General features: G+C 34.3%; 2 protein-coding genes across 2 annotated transcripts; both read right to left on the minus strand.

The window, feature by feature from the left end:
* Positions 1-184: 184 nt before the first annotated feature.
* On the minus strand, positions 185-4,485 carry LOC107271076 (gastrulation defective protein 1 homolog). The gene has a single exon (XM_015746667.2). It carries the CDS (start codon positions 3,293-3,295, stop codon positions 1,352-1,354), a length of 1,944 nt encoding a protein of 647 aa, XP_015602153.1. The 5' UTR covers positions 3,296-4,485; the 3' UTR covers positions 185-1,351.
* Positions 4,486-5,040: 555 nt separating this feature from the next.
* Positions 5,041-12,871, minus strand: LOC107271074 (elongation factor 2). Its single transcript, XM_015746663.2, has 14 exons — positions 12,717-12,871; positions 11,650-11,864; positions 11,389-11,582; positions 10,837-11,045; positions 10,151-10,384; positions 9,914-10,027; positions 9,560-9,706; positions 8,767-9,007; positions 8,476-8,643; positions 8,000-8,289; positions 7,703-7,912; positions 7,438-7,620; positions 6,982-7,239; positions 5,041-5,695 (listed from the first exon to the last, which is right to left on the minus strand). Exons 1-14 carry the CDS (start codon positions 12,717-12,719, stop codon positions 5,627-5,629), a joined length of 2,535 nt encoding a protein of 844 aa, XP_015602149.1. The 5' UTR covers positions 12,720-12,871; the 3' UTR covers positions 5,041-5,626.
* Positions 12,872-14,762: the final 1,891 nt, after the last annotated feature.

Raw genomic sequence — 14,762 nt, forward strand, 5'->3', positions numbered from 1 at the left:
CACGAACATGATTGGTTGATTCTTTCTAAATCCCGCAGATAGGTCATATCGCTGTTGCGCCAAATTCGATTAGGTCAACCTGCATTCTTGAAGAGAGGGCTTGTCTAACTTGCTCCTCCTCTTCGTTGAACTTATCAAAATCCGTATGCACTAATAAGGTTGAAATAAGTGAACATTGCAACAATTTTATCTCTAACAGGAATGTACCTTTATTATCAATTTTCTAGCAACAAGAAGATACTGGTAAAGAGAATGACCCTTTGTGTATTCTATGCATTAAAGCTGTGTTCAGCTATCCGATGCTTGCACACGTACATGATATGGTGACGTGAAAAGCGAGGAAACATAATATTAATTTTTCTTGTTTATTTCTAAATGATTTATCAACATTTTTGATGAGCTAGCTTCTTTATATGATATGGCTCGTGGCACTTCTCAATATAGACTCGAAAAATATTTCAGTTTCGAGAAAATTATACCTAATGAAATTGTGCATTTCTGATCTGTCAAAACATCATGGGCGCTGTCGTAACGCCTGCCACGTTTTCTTATAATTTTCTTCAAATTAGAATGCTTAATATGGTTAAATACATAACTCATATTTTGTATCATATAAGGCGACTGAATCAATAATAGGCCAAATTAATTGAAAATGCAGGAAAAAAAATAGAAAATATATTACCTCTCCCTATGCGTGAACATACATAGAATAACTAAACTGAATTAAACGTTTCAAAAACCTTCTATACTTTTATATTGGTTCCAGTAAATATGCCGTACTCAATGTGCATATTAATTGTCAAGTACTCTCATGTGTTTCCTCAGTTTCTCTAATTATAACTAATTAGCATTCTCCGGTAATTATAAATACGAACAACTGGTAGTTTTAATAGTTTTAAATATACTTTATATGCTTATATACTGAAAATATGAAATAGGTATATTTTTATTTTTCATGTCTGTTATTTTGCTATCTTATATATCTGGCGAGTATTTATATGTGATAAAGGAACGAAGAAATTTAGTTATTCATAAATATTCACATGCAGGCATCGATCTTATAGTGTAAATGAGACATAGTTTTATCATGAAATTTGGAAGCATCATTTGTCATATTACATCCCATTTAAAAAAATGTACAATATTTTTGTTATAGAATGATAGCTGGAAATATCAGCAACCTTATCTCCCTTTTCTTCTCTAAAATTAATCATAATATTAATAAATAATACATAATCTTGTTATTGTTTCACAAAATGTTTGCTTATACTATATATTAACAATAAGTACATCAAAATGTACATTATTCAACAAAATGATGATTGAAAAATAAATCCTGTATATTACTGAATTAGGTCTTTTGCTTCTTATTCGATGGTCCTCCATCTGATTCGTCAGATTGGAAAATGGTCTTCGGTTGAGTCTTTTTGTATGCTGGAGCGATCCAGTAAGGATTTTCTTCAGCTTCTTTGGCGTACTTTAGGATAGCTTCACGCGGATCCTGATCATCCTCTATGCGTTTACTCAGTCCAAGATTTCTTATAACATAGGAACTAAGAGTTCCTCCAGATGAAGCTACCCTACCTCCCTGTCCAGAAGTAATAGGAAGGTCAGGTCTATGAGACTTAACAGGATCAAGTCTATCCTTTTCCATTTGTTTCCTGACAGATTTTGGCCTGTCCTGCCTGAAAAGTGGCAAAGCATGTGGTGTAATAATTTGCTGTGTTGACATGATTTCTATATGCTTCGGTTTTAGATGTGTCTTCACCACACAGAGTTTAGCACCTCTCATGCTTCTCTTTGGGTCATAATATGCCTTCACAACACCATTACCACATCCCACAAAAATCTGGTTCAATTTTGGGTGCCACAGTGTTTTAATAACATGAGAATTTGTCACCAAGATTTCATGCACCATCTCAAATGTTTTTGTATTGTAGAATAACACTCTACCATTAGTTTGGGCTTTTCTGAGAGACTCTCCAGTGATGATCATAGAATCATCTGGACTGAACATGCAGTCTGTGGTATCATAGCGTGAAAATAAGTCACTTGCTACAAAAAGAGGACTTTTGAATGCTCGCATATCCCAAAGTTTTAAGGTATCATCGCAACTTCTGGTTGCAAGCATGTTACCCAAGTAAGAAAAGCTTAGACTCGATATTTCTGAACCTTGTGTGTGAGCTCCACGCAAGATTAAAGAAGGATTAACAAAATTCTTTCTACGGTCCCACATTTGTATGGAACCATCTATACAGCCACAGGCCACTGCACTACCATCTCTGCTATAAGCACATGTGGTAGGTACGGTCTTGACACCATTTTGTGCTCTACATTTTATGAGGTACTTGTGAGCTCTTGGACGGTATAGAATCCAAATTCTGCAAGTACTGTCCTGTGAACATGTTAGATATTCTTCTTTAGTAAATGGATGCCAACAACCACTGTTCAATGCAGCTGTATGTCCTTTTGTGCGTGCCATGTCAGTGATGTATTGATCTCCTTTAACTGTTTCACATTTTTCAAAACCATCACGATCTAACACTTTTGCCTGCGCAGCTCCAGATATTACAAGGATAGCATCACCAGTCATAGAATATTGTAGACATTTGATAGGGTGATTCTCACAAGGTTGCAGGGTGCGAAAACTCTTTAAAGATGAATCCATTCCAGCAAAATCCCAGAAACTAACATCATAATCGACTGATCCTGATGCTAAACGGGCTCCAGAAGGATCTGCTGCTATAGCTATTACTGCTTTTGTTCCATGTGTCATAGCTACTTCATGAGTACATGGAATTTTACTGATTACATTTGTTTCCTCTGCCTCTGTTTCACTGTCATCTTCATCATCAGTGTCTTCGTCACTGTCCTTTTTGTTAACTGATTTAGATTTCTCATCTACTTGTGATGGAATCGGTGGTCCTATCAACAAATCATCTTCCTTGGATTCTTCTTGACATTGCTGTGATATTACTAGAGTCTTTGCTTCATTGCCTTCTTTTCCTTGCATTGCTGCCTTGTGACTTCCAATAGTTTTGGAAATATTATCAAGTATTTCTTGAATATCAAAGGATTTTGCTTTCTTTCCGAAACCAGTCATACCCATAACTTTTTGTAGAGTTTGCATTTCCTCCTCATCCTCAGGACGAATCTCTTTCATTGCATTGCAATTCTTTTCAGGAGGTTTTTGGCCAAAAGTTCCAAAGCCGGAAGTTGTAGGTTCCTCTGGTAATTCCTGCTGAGAAATTAAACCCTGCCCAATCTTGCCAAATGTTATTTTTTTTTTATTCATACTGTGATGAAAAGTCAGACTGTAATTTCACCTCCTTCACTATACTATTGTGAAACTAATTTAGCGCTACTCAAAATTTCTTTCTATTTAGTAGTTTTAAATTAATTTCAGCTGGTCTCCACACAACGAACTAGAAGGAACACTGACAATTCCAAACAATACCTATTTATTACAAACAATACGGTATACATGAACCTAACGATGAAACGTAGAGTATGTTCCCGAAATTTTTATTGTCGGTACTGCGACTTCAACGGCTGCGACCAACACTAAGTCCTAAGGTTGGATCCACTGAACGTGCACTGAACTATACACCTCAGTGAAGTTAGCCGGGCAATTTTAACTTTTTAACTTTTTATCATACCAAATCGTTTGGTGGTCATTGGTGGCCTAATAAAAACATTTGGTGGTCAGTCATTCTTTTATAATCAAATAATCCAAATTTGTCCTTGAAGTTAGCCGAAAAATATTTTTTCTCAACAAATTAAGTTTTTCAGGTGCTCAATCGATGCGTAATCGTTCGGTAATAATGAACCTCATAATTAAAATGTTTGGTAGTCTTTAGTTTTCGTACAAAATTAAAAAAACCATGCAGTCTAGCTGGACTGGATATTGATGTATGAACACACATTTACGGTCCATAAAACAGATATTTCTGAACAGGAGGTCGATTGTGTAACTCAAATGTAGTGAAAATACGAAAAGTGACTAACTGTTCGCCAATCGCTGTGCTTGTCTTCTTTTGAACCTAACACGTTTGATAACAACCTAACACTGCATCGTTTTTTTTAATTTTGTACGAAAACTAATGACTACCAAACGTTTTAATTATGATATTCGTTATCACCAAACGATACGCATCGAGCACCTGAAAAACGTAATTTGTTAAAAAAAAATATTTTTCGGCTAACGTCAAGGACAAATTTGATTATTTGATTATAGAACAATGACTGACCACCACCAAATGTTTTAATTAGGACACCAAACGACCACCACTCGATTAGGTATGATAACAAAGTTAAAGTTGTCCGGCTAACTTCACTGAGGTTTAGTTTTACAGCAGAGGAAATAAATCTTTCTAGGTTAAAATTCCTTAGGAACTAATAAAAGGAACTAAAGGATACTTAAATGGTTTTGGAATATGCTCCCAGTCGTCACTGTGATCTCTTTGCGCGCAAAGTTCGACTGCATGAACTTAGAGAGATGAGCAGAGATCTTTTACAGATATTCAACTTTATCTCAAACACCGAGGAGATATTGGTAGAGCCCGGCTGATATGTACGGTTGACCCTCCTTACTAATATCTCCTCAGTGATGTGGACCATGTTTTAAAGAGGATTAATACGTCAAGCATTTATTTCACACTAGACGGAAGTGGCCTTCATTATCAACATTACCCCGTTCATCCAAATTGTGGATAAAACGATAATTTTTTTAATACTCCGAATTACAACATGGACTCCCGGCCAGCCCTGTAAACTGTAAGAACGTATTCTGAGCGTTAACCGCGATCCTCACTGTATATCCAACAAGGATATCTGTTTCACATAAAGAGACCACACTTGTATCCGCTCAACTATATTGTAATTGCTGTGGTCATACAACTATTTTTAGGATTGTGTGCTTATACATATACAATCATCTCTCTCTTTCATGCAAGTTAATCTTCAGGGTAACAGTGATCACTTAAGATATGTAAATAAAACGAAAACACTTGAGTTTTTCATCATTTCAAATAGCAGCAATTGTTTTTCTTGTTTATTTTCATTTTACACTAAACTTTGTCTATATGCCCATTAAATTCATCGTGTGAGTGCTTCCCCCCCCTTCCATTCATATACCTATGTAGCGAAGTAAATACATTACGTTTTATAAGACTGTGGGCGTTAAAGTAACCATGTCCAATGTTTCATTTGTCGATTCCATAAAAAAAATGTTAAAGAAAAAAAATACGATTAGAAAAACTGTAAAAAATTGCGAGCTATATTTCTATTAATCGAATAGACTTTAAGAGCCATACGAATGACCTAAGGACATAACTTTTAACAGGTATCGACATGTTGCCTTTATAAAATTATAATAATTGAAAGTCCATTTAGCAACATAATATGTCAGTTGATGCAGACAAATTTTCTCATACTATTTGTATGATCTTGTTGGATACAACTGCGACTTTTGTTTTATATTTATACTTTATTGTTCATGGGACTTTACGGAAAACAGAGTTGATAAACGACTGATGGTAGGTTTATACTGCTCCAGTGATATTAATTGAAGTACAATATTTAAATAGATATTTAAATATAGCGCCCAAAACCAGACCCATGACGGTTACAATTTGTCGAGATATGAAGCTAAGTCGGGAAGACCTTCTTTCATTCCCTTCCTTTTACGGGTGTCCTGGAAATAAAATACAAAAATGTTATTCTCAATGCAATAATATTCAATATGATTATTTAACTGTTATATTTAGAAAATTCGTATCAGTATCATTTATTCAATCCGTATAGTGGTCATCCAAAATAATTTGTAGGTAAAGATAATCTCGTCTTCATTCTTAATCATGCAAAGTGTAGCCCCAAGAGGAAACTACCATTGGCCAACGTAAGTTTGATAGTAGAATTGTAATAGACAGTAGTAATAATTTTAACTTTTGTCAATGTTACCTAAATGTGTTCAAGGTAATGTGACTATTGTATAACATATTTTTTGCCTTCATAGTTTCTCTGTACTAAAAATAAATATTTTGACAATAAGAAAAATTTTGTTAAATGACAAACACGTTACAGTTCTGTTAGAAATTGTACAATTTCTTTTTCGCAGTCGTGCATTTGCGAAAATGGAAGTAAATGGTTACAGAGGTTTATCTAATTCTTAGTACCAGCAAAGGAAATGTCCACGCTATTCTGACAATATAACGCAAAGCCATATTGCATTATTGTATAATTTTGAAAAAAATGCTATTGTTCTACGCGCTCTTAAAAGCACTGTCTAATTAGCCTAAAATGTAAAGTTAATAAAGATTGTATTACAATTCTGATTGTGTCACTGCACGATGTCAGATGAATTTTTACAGATATTTTTAACTTTAGACATTCTGATAATCTTTGCACGCAAACAGAATAGCTGACACTGAGCATTTTGATAGTTCTTAATATTTTTTATTTGTACCATAACTATCATTTTCCACACCATGAGGGAATATGAAATCCCCTGGAAGGGATTAGGACGTACTATTGCCTTAAAATGGAATAAAATGGTTTTACTTTGAAATAGAGGATTTTTTTATTGAAAAAAAAAAAAAATTAAATCTTTTATCTCCCTGTCTCTATATCACCCAACCATTAGATAATCTTATAAATAATACTGATAAGCAGTAAGTTTGGTATCTTTTGTGTAATCTCAACATTGAGAACAAGAACTACAGTATGATAAATACATACTTTAAATCGTACGGAAAAACAAAGAATTACTCGTAATAAACTAAAATTCTTGTTAGTCCCCCTATTCTGGCTAACCAGACAAACTGGAAAACCGAAACTTAAAAGACTGTCTATTTACCACGAATTTAAAAGTAGCAATGCATTTATCGTCATAGCCACCAGTTATGTACGTGGACAGGGCATACTGTTGCTCACTACTTAATGTTATCAAACGCATTTTAAAATGACAGTAAAATGTGTTACCTGAACAACTGTGTACGGGCGAGTGCCGGGTTCAAATGGATCCCCAGGAAGAACCTGCCAGTGATCAAATACACACTGCGGGAAGGCCTGTCCTCCAGTGTTGGAACGTAAATCGGCAGTAAATCCAAAGGATTCATTTACAGGCAAATTTGCTCTAACGACAAACATTGGAGTTCCTGCAACCTGTTGCGCTTCAAAAACATGACCACGTCTTTGATTGAGTACACTGTAAATACCACCGACTGCGATTTCGGGACACTGTAAATGAAAACGGGACATTAAGTTATAGATTAAGTCGAATAAGTGACGAAACAGATTCGTCAGGATTTTCTTATGTGTTAAAGTCATACTTAAGAGACATGTTACAGTACATAAAAAAATAACGATTCTATATAATAGGAACTGATCTCATAACTCTCGACGACAGATAATATTGCACAATTGAAGATAACATACCTGAATTTCGCAAAGATAGACAGGCTCCATAACTCGTGGAGCAGCAGTGATTAGACAGGCATACAAACAACGTCTCGTTGTAGGGATTATTTGACCACCTCCTCTGTGAATAGCGTCAGCGTGTAGCGTTACATCGTAAATATTGAAACGTACACCTCTCAAGTTCTCTTCCGAAAGGACACCCTGAACGTAATTGAGATAAAAATTAAAGATTGCATATCATAAGTATCAAATGATACAATTGCTATCATATAGAAATATTCACCTCTTTCGAAGCCCATTGAAAACCAGCAACAACGGAATCTTTGATTTCATTAAGATATTGTACTCCTTTTGTGCAGTCGACAAGAATATTGGGACCAGTTCCGTCAGGTCCAAAGCACCAGATTTTTCGGGCCTCAGTTACATCATAGTCGTACTTGTCACTCAAATAACGAGCGCGGGATTTGAAATCATCTCTGGCACTGACTTCTCCCTGTTAATAAGAAAAAAAATAAAATTGCTACAGCGATTCAATATACAAGAAATTTTAAGTTCAATGTAAATCATAATTTATACGAACACTATCAATATCTTCAGCAAGACCATCAGGCATAGGTTGAGCTCTCATAAAGAGACGATTGTGCTTGTTCGGAGATTTAGATAGACACATCTGATTGGATTCCTCGGAAACTGTTTCTCTATAGGATACAACTGGGTCTGATTTCTTGATGGGGATACATGCGTGATCTTCTTCGAGATCCTTAAGACAAATTTCCAAATGCAATTCTCCAGCTCCTGCGATAATATGTTCTCCAGACTCTTCAATGATGCACTGTACCATAGGATCGGACTTGGCCAAACGCTTCAAACCTTATAATAAAATGTTCACGTTTATGTCTAATGCACATATTATATGAACATTCAATAAAATTAATATAAAAGATCAGTGTGTCAACGGTAATCATGGTTATTCATAACCCAGTGCTCAAAAGAATTTTTCATCATTATATTCACTAACATAAGAATAATTAATATATATTTAATTTTTATAAATACCTTCTACAAGTTTTGGTAAATCAGCCGGGTTTTTAGGTTCAACGGCCACACGCACGACAGGCGACACGGAGAACTTCATAACTTTCATGTTGTGAGCATCTTTAAACGTGGTGATGGTACCAGTCTTTACTAAAAACTGATCAACGCCAACAAGACCACAAATGTTACCTGTGTTCGTAATGAAGCATAAGTTTATTGGATTAAAAAAATTATAATAACGTATACGTGGAAGAGAACAAACTTCAGTTACGTGATGTATGCATAGAAAAAAAAAAAAAATTAAAATCTCACCAGAAGGCACATCCTCAATGGCCTCTACGTAACGACCCATCATCAAAATTGTACGTTGAATTGCCTTTTCATAAAGATCTTCTTTCTTTCCAGGTTGGAAATTCGGGCCCATGATACGTGCTTTCATTCCAGTACATACCTTTCCTGAGAATACACGACCGAAAGCATAGAAACGCCCTTTGTCAGATGTCGGTACCATTTTCGACACGTACATCATCAAAGGTCCATTGGGATCACAAGTCTAAAACAATATAAAAATGTTGTAATCGAAAGAAAACAATATACAGATATTTTATTATTTTAAGAAAAATTGTCAGTTGCGTGTTCTTTTTATCTTTCACATTATCTCAGAACAGGTCTGTGTAAAACATTCATCATAAAAAACATACTTGATGGGATAAGATAAATTACATTAAAGAAAACTAGGCAATATACCAAAGCTTGACTACTTATTAAGTATAGAATATTGAAATTATTTAAGCTGATATATAGTATAATTTTTTGGTAGTTAACTCTCCATAGCTCATGCCAAGTCCCACGAATACATGATCATTTTTCAATAATAATTTTCAATTTTTTAATAATAAAACTTATAACTGAGAAGACTTTTATCTTTCCACAGTCCTTGACCAGTATCCGAAAAAGAATTTATCGTTATCTGTTGCCAGCTAGATTTTATGCAAAGATTAAAAATAGTATTAAATATCGCCAGTTTCAGAGTGCTAAATGTATTTAATATATTCTATGTCATAAATATGTATCTATAATAAAACAAGGAAGTTGGTTGGGTTACCTTAATACCAATGGCTGCTTCATCGTCGTGAGGTCCTTCGTACAGCATTTCCATACGATATTTTTGTGCTGTAACGGGAGATGGTAAATGAATGGCAATCATTTGAAGTAAAGCTTCTCCGGCAGGCAGCCAAGTTCTCATGACAACCTACAATAACACACAAAAAGAAACTACGAATAAACATGTATTTCCTGAAACCTATGCACATGATAGCATTATACATATGGCACTCAGATCAAGTTCATTAATTCTGTCATGATATTTCAGAAGAGGTGTCAGAAAATTTTTTAGAACGTTCATCACGGAAATAAGAAGCACATACGTACTAATACAAATATTCAAAATGGTACTGACCTTAAGAAGAGCTTTGCCATCCTTATCCTTGTCTTCTGGCTTCAGAGTGATCCCCAATTTTTGAAGAAGTGTCTCTGCTTCATCCTTCTTGTAATTCATGATACAGTCGAAAACCTATCAACAAATTAATTTCTACGATATTATCGCATTTAAAACACTGTTTGTATTTTAGTCATTCATCTAATGTAAGAACCACATAAAACCAAAAATATATCCCAATTCTTAATGATATATTACCTTGTAAATGGGATCAAGAACATACATGCAGAAGGAACGTTTATTGTCTGCCTCCTTTTGCTTACTCCACTTCTTTGTTTTGGGATTGAAAAATGATTCTCCCCACAGTCTGTTCATCAGTTTCGCAACGTCTATCTTGAATTTTTCAGCATACATTTCAGAAAATTGCTTCAAAGTGAAGGCCCAACCATGAAGGCCAGAACCAAAACCTACAGAGCCCTTGCTTGGATCCACCTATTTAACAAAAAACTTTTTTTTTATCTTAATGAAGAACTTGTCTTTATAACAGTCAAATGGAATTAATTCATCAGTTGGCCGTTCTTTATGTCATTCATGAACAATATGAATAGTTGGTAAGTAGAACAATCATCATTTAAATTAATGCAAGTAAGTGCTATTAATCTTTAGTAATAACATAAGAAACTTTTTTGTCAGTTGGCACAATCGTATAATCTCTAACTTTTACAATGATAGAAAAGTTAACCTGTTTCAACAAAAACCCACCATTTCATATATTTATATCTGTGGTTTCAATAATTTCGTTTGATTATCTTAGGAATAAAATAGTTGAATTATTACATATTGCCTAAATTGTATTATTGTTTCCACTGTATATAACTGAAAATGCAAACTCATTTGAATAAAGTACAGGACGAGTTGCATCAAGATTAAAAAATGTGACTTACTCGGACTTCACCCATTGGACCATCATCATCAGAATACGTGGCGATGATCACATTGACGTTTTCTACAATACGTTGGAAAGTTTGGTAGAGATCTTCACTATCAAGTTGCAGTTCAAGTAAAGCACGGTCCATTTTATTCATGAATAAAACAGGCTTAATACGTTCTGCAATAGCTTGCCGAAGAACTGTTTCAGTTTGCACACAGACACCTTTATAAAAATAAATTAAGGAATTACTAATTGATATAATCACTACGCATAATAAAAAATAAATACAAAAGTTAAGTGTAGTTCTCATGACGTAGCGTGCCATTAACAGACATAAAGATAGAGGTCCAATGGCAGCGTTTAGACATGATAACTTAAATTTAATTTACTTCCATTTTTGCACTGTCAGCACTGTTCTCGTGTATATGTTAACTTAGTAAAAATCAACAGATACACTACAGAGTGGCCCGAATGTGCTGGAAGATATAGCCAAAAAAATAGGAAAAAAAAAAAATTACAAATCACAATCTTACAACTTTTCTATTGTATAAATGTAATGACATACCAGAAACACAGTCCACAACAACAAGAGCTCCGTCAGTTACTCGCAAGGCAGCAGTAACTTCGCTAGAGAAATCAACGTGTCCAGGTGAATCAATCAAATTAATAAGGAATCCCTTTTCTGATTTGTCGCGTTGGTCAGGACTTTTTATGAAAACCATATCTTTCTCTTCAAGTTCAAAGTACATAGAGATTGCACTAAAAAAAGTAACCATTCGTAATAAGTAATTATTAAAGACTCCTCAATTATCATATGAATACATACGTTGATTTTATAGTGATACAGCGTTCTTGTTCATCCTTACGAGTGTCTGTGAATCGGGTCTCACCAGCTTTAGCACCAGCAATGATGCCAGCTTTAGATACAAGGGAGTCAGTCAAAGTTGACTTTCCATGATCAACATGAGCAATGACTGACATGTTTCTGATATTCCTTTTTTTGTCCATCATAGCACGGATCTCATCTACTGTAAAGTTCACCTGTAAAATAATTTACATAAATGTTACAAATAAAAAAGATTTGAAAAATTATTTATCTATATTTTGTATTTCATATACATACATATGGATACCAGATTTATCTTTTATACAACAATTATTATCAGGACTATACATAAAGATTCTGTATTTTTGTAAATGAAGGATTATAAATCATGGCATCCACTAATAAGTTCACTCTATAAATTACCTTTACTCATAATATACTGAGACCAAAAAGCCTAAATTCTGTTTAAATATGATGGTCATATCTTTTTAGCTTAAATTAATTTTGTAGAACATTACAATGAGTAACTAACTGAAATCCATATTGAATGAGAGCAAGTTTTGAAACACAGGTACATATTCAAAGTATCCCTTCCAAGAAAGTAAGATCTTGATTCCAATAACATATACAAGAAACGCTATTTAATAAATCATACGAATTAGTAATAAAATCCAATGCAATTAGAGAATAGGATTTGTCTGCAATAAAAGTTCTGTCGATGTTCAATATGCGTCAACCTCTCTAAAGAAAAACTCACGACACATTGTTCCATAGAGAATAAACATATTCCGTACTCTTAACTTCAGAAAAGATTTTTCATTGTTAAAACAAAATTAATGAAAAACTATACACTGAATTTTTCTATGCTCATACCAATAATTATAATTTAAAATATTTTCATAGGCTAAATATTGTTCATTAACGAAAATTGCGCAATCTGATGCAAATGGAGTTTCCAGTTTTTCCAAACTTTATTTATAATTTTTCCAAAAAAATATATATATCTCTATGTTCCTTGCACTGCACAGATTTTTAACATAGTCAAACTGTAAAATAATATTACATACCATCTTGGATGTTATTCGATGTTTGTTGGCCTGGTCAGAAATATACGTGCGCCAACAATGGCGGACTCCCTGGGAAAGAACACGACTTCCTCGAAAGCGATGCTTGGCTAGTGCGTGGAAGGAGCGCTATTAAGCACCGTTGGCAATCTTCATTCAGCCAATCACGATCATGTATAAGCCATGGGCGTTCATACCCTTTTCAACTGCGTCCCTCCATGATCGTGCCCCTTTGCTGCGTTGCCATTCAGCAAACGGTTCAAAAACACTTAAGCAATAAGAAGCAAGAGTACAAGAGAATGAACAAACGTGATTGGTTAACGCTGTTTATGATATTAGGGTGCCTTCTCAGGTTCTTGTAGAGCTCAAAGGCAAAACGAAACGGATTTTTGATATATTTATATATTTATTATTTTAATAAAAATAAATATATTGAAACTCATGTTCTGTTTCGCCATTGTTTTCAATGGAACACCATTCCAATTCTCGATTTATTACAAGCAGCTTATGTATATGAATTTTCAGTTTCGACCAATTGCGTCACAAGCATTGTTATTGGCGGAAACTCGAATTTTATATAAATTACTTGTGCGTTATTTGTCGATGATTACGGGCCTAATTAAAAGTTTTGCGGGTTAATATTTCCATAATTTAAAAAGAATTTTTAGCATTACACCATTCGTTCCAACATTTTCATATGCTCCGGAGTATTATAGGCGTGTTCGAAAATGAACCGAGAGTCCTGAAAGCATCGTTGTATCTCGAATCAAATGCATTCATTAAATAAAGAAAAAAATCAAAGTTCTGCATATCTGAAAGTTGAGAATCTAATTAACTAATTTCGACTTGTAACCCTCAATTACCTTTAGCGAAATCCATGGTGAAATCAGCCAGCCAAAATGTTAGACGTAACAGTCCTAATATACCATATTTTGCTTTTTTAATAATAGCGAACCTACAAATGTCCTAATCGGATTATTTGTAACCCAAAAAAATGGTTTCTAATAAATTAAAAAGGAAAAATAATTGTCTTTAAACTTTTGCAGGAAAAAATTTTCTTTTAATTATTTTATGGCAAGACTATTAACCCTGAAATTTTACAGCGTCTTTGACTTACTGCACTTGGTGCACAATAGTAACACATTACTCACATTTTCTGTGGTATTATTAACCAAATAGTAAAAAATTTGTTCTCAGTGCAGTGTAGTTAATCGAAAACGGAGTTAGTTGTTTGACTTGTCCGATAAAAAGGTATGTTCCGAATATTACTGCCAGTATGATCGAACACTGTGTCCTTATTCATCCATACGCATCTAAAAGAGATGTAATTACTTTTGTAATACTGTCAGTAAATTTTGGAACACATCCAAAAGCTCGTTTTCTTCAACGCGGTGTAATGCATAAACTCCGTTTATCTTAAAAAAATGCAAGTATCGGATTGGTTACTATCCCAATTAAGGTATTACTACGGTAAACTCAAAACCGCGTAATCGAGCTGAAATATATTTTACGTATAATTTGTATAGCAGTACATCTCTCTACAAATTTTTAACACGATTCACTCATCAGTTTCCGAGTATTTCCGAGTTAAAGTCAGGACTCGTAACACGTATTCCCTATACCTGGCCAATAAAACGCGCATGGTTTTTTTTATTGCATTTGACTCGTCCGCGTAATTTCGATGAAAAACTAGTATGTGGAAAAGGACACAATTTTGAATTTTTTAGATTTTTAGTCAGAACTTTTTACTCATACTCATAGACATGAAAGAAGATCGATATTTATTACGAAATCTCTCGTACGACGGCTAGACAATAGAGCGTTACGGCAACATTGCGTTTGAGACTGAATTCGGTGTATATACGTATACACTACTATATCCAATATACATTAGTGTGCGCCTATCGATGCAGGGATGGGCGTGTGTGAGTGAACTGTACCAGTTCAAAACTTGACGCTGGATTGTTCAAATCTTACATTGAAACTTTTTTTTTTTTTTTCGGTCCGTAGTAATACCTTAAACCGAGTTTATATATTGAACCGCGTCGA

Source organism: Cephus cinctus, unplaced genomic scaffold, assembly GCF_000341935.2.
Source record: "Cephus cinctus unplaced genomic scaffold, Ccin1 Ccin1_scaffold0885, whole genome shotgun sequence".
NCBI classification, from domain to species: Eukaryota; Metazoa; Arthropoda; class Insecta; order Hymenoptera; family Cephidae; genus Cephus; species Cephus cinctus.

What these genes read in the sequence shown, in the direction of transcription:
- LOC107271076 (XM_015746667.2), bottom strand. Translation starts at nt 3,295, where the DNA reads ATGAATAAAAAAAAAATAACATTTGGCAAGATTGGGCAGGGTTTAATT.
- LOC107271074 (XM_015746663.2), bottom strand. An exon ending in TTCTTGATCCCATTTACAAG is followed by an intron (nt 10,028 to 10,150) that starts GTAATATATCAT and finishes ATTTGTTGATAG; the next exon opens with GTTTTCGACTGTATCATGAA. An exon ending in TTGCTGAAGATATTGATAGT is followed by an intron (nt 7,913 to 7,999) that starts GTTCGTATAAAT and finishes TCTTATTAACAG; the next exon opens with GGAGAAGTCAGTGCCAGAGA.